Source organism: Notamacropus eugenii, chromosome 1 (genome assembly GCF_028372415.1).
Source record: "Notamacropus eugenii isolate mMacEug1 chromosome 1, mMacEug1.pri_v2, whole genome shotgun sequence".
NCBI classification, from domain to species: domain Eukaryota; kingdom Metazoa; phylum Chordata; class Mammalia; order Diprotodontia; family Macropodidae; genus Notamacropus; species Notamacropus eugenii.
The window spans coordinates 451,537,851-451,539,839 of record NC_092872.1 but is presented as its reverse complement, the minus strand read 5'-3'; the positions used below and the strand labels follow the sequence as shown (position 1 = coordinate 451,539,839).

Here is a 1,989-nt window from a genome sequence, read left to right as displayed (position 1 = left end):
TCAAAATTTCCAGGATCCCAGGGCTCTGTGTAGAATATGATAGAGTGTGCTTTTCACCTCTTTATTCCTCAGGCTATAGATAATAGGGTTCAACATTGGGGTTACTACAGTGTAGGATAGTGACAACAACTTTTTGCTCTCTGGAGAATTATTAGACTTGGGTCGGAAATAGGTAAGGCTCGCAGATCCATAGAAAAGGGAGACAACAAGGAGATGGGAGGAACAGGTGGAAAAGGCCTTACGCTTTCCCTCAGCTGAAGGCATCCTGATGATGGTAGAACCAATGCAAACATAAGAGCCCAAAATCAATAAGCAGGGGGCCATGACAACCAGAATAGTTCCTACAATGGCATAGACCTCAAAAAGTGCTGTATCTGCACAAACCAACTTCAGCACAGGTGGACTATCACAGAAAAAGTGGTTCACTTGGTTAGAGCCACAGAATGGGAAACTGAAGAGCCATGTTGTCTGTACTGTGGCCACAGGAAGTCCTGATAACCAGGAGGCAGCAGCCAGCCATGCACAAATCTTGTGACTCATGATGATTGGATAGCGTAGGGGGTCACAGATGGCCAAATAACGGTCATATGCCATGGTTGCCAGAAGAAAACACTCAGAAGCCCCAAAGAAGAAGAAGAAATACATCTGAACAGCACAGTTGAGGAAAGAGATGCTTGTATCATGGGCAAGCAAGGTTCCTAGCATTTTGGGAACAATGACCAGGTTGAAGCCAATCTCTAGGAGAGATAGGTTCCTGAGGAAGAAGTACATTGGACTGTGCAAGCCAGAGTCACCTGTAGTGACCAGTATGATAAGGGCATTGCCAATCAAGGTGATAAGTTCAATGGTCAGAAACACAAGAAACAGCAATGTCTGAAGCTTGGGTTGCAGGGCAGAGAAGCTAAGGAGGACAAACCCACTCACTGTTGTCCAGTTTCCCCCAGCCATGGGCACAGAAATTGGTCTCCAGCTGCAGAGACAGAGACATGCTTTTAACTAGGAGTGACAGATTCTAATTTCTCAGTTTACATTTCTTTTTATCCAAAAGTAGAGACATGGACACAGAAAAATATTAGTGGGAGAAGGAAGGTTCCTAATATGGCATAATCCTAAGGCTACAATGCAGAAACTCACAGCTTATATTTGGGGAAGAGGGATGTGGGTCAGTTTTATAAATGGAATAAATCTCTTCTAGGTAAGAGTTAACATTCTTGGTCAGGCCTATGGTCTGTCCAGTCTGGAAATTGGTTTCTGATTGTATAACTTAAGAATGTGTTATAAAAGAGGTCAGGGTTGTTGTTGACAAAAGATTAGAGTGAGACCATCACATTCCCTAACCTAATCCCTCACCCTAAGCTAATACTTCATTTCCCTAACAACTTATACCTTTAAATTTGCTTAAACATCTAAAATTTGTGAATTAACTAAAATCATAAAATAACTGAGGTACAGAGAGGTAATGACTTACCAAAGTTTTCACAACTAGTTAGCAGATCTAAATCTAGATACCAGCTTTTCTATACTAAAGCAGATTGCCTCCCCAATAACAAACTACTTCATTTAGAAATTTCCCTGTAGTTTGTTTCTTAATTGGCTGGGGAACAGGGTTTTCTTATTGACTTGAGGGCTAAACCTGTGAATTTGTTCTGTGGAAATATGACCCATGACTAGAATTCAACCCCCTTGACCTCTTGAATTTCCTCTAAGTTGAGGACAGAAGTATTGGTTCATTTACCCAGGTGCTAATAGCTAATAATTGTATGTGTTTTCTATATACTTATATTTACATATTATCTCCCATGTTGGAATATAAACTCCTTAAGGGCAGCATCTGTTTGGTTTTGTCTTTTTGTTTACAGTACCTGACACACAGATGTTTGTTCATTGATTGATTGATTGACTCCTTGTTGAATATCAGCATGAAGTCTCTCTTCTCACAATTCAATTACCTGTGTATGTGCCTTTGAGTATGTCCATTGCCTAGAACAG

General features: G+C 40.8%; 1 protein-coding gene across 1 annotated transcript; it reads right to left on the bottom strand.

Annotated features, from left to right (window-relative positions):
- Nucleotides 1-981, bottom strand: LOC140518329 (olfactory receptor 10A5-like). Its single transcript, XM_072630397.1, has one exon. It carries the CDS (start codon nt 946-948, stop codon nt 1-3), a length of 948 nt encoding a protein of 315 aa, XP_072486498.1. The 5' UTR covers nt 949-981.
- Between the last annotated feature and the right edge of the window lie 1,008 nt (nt 982-1,989).

What these genes read in the sequence shown, in the direction of transcription:
- LOC140518329 (XM_072630397.1), bottom strand. Translation starts at nt 948, where the DNA reads ATGGCTGGGGGAAACTGGACAACAGTGAGTGGGTTTGTCCTCCTTAGC.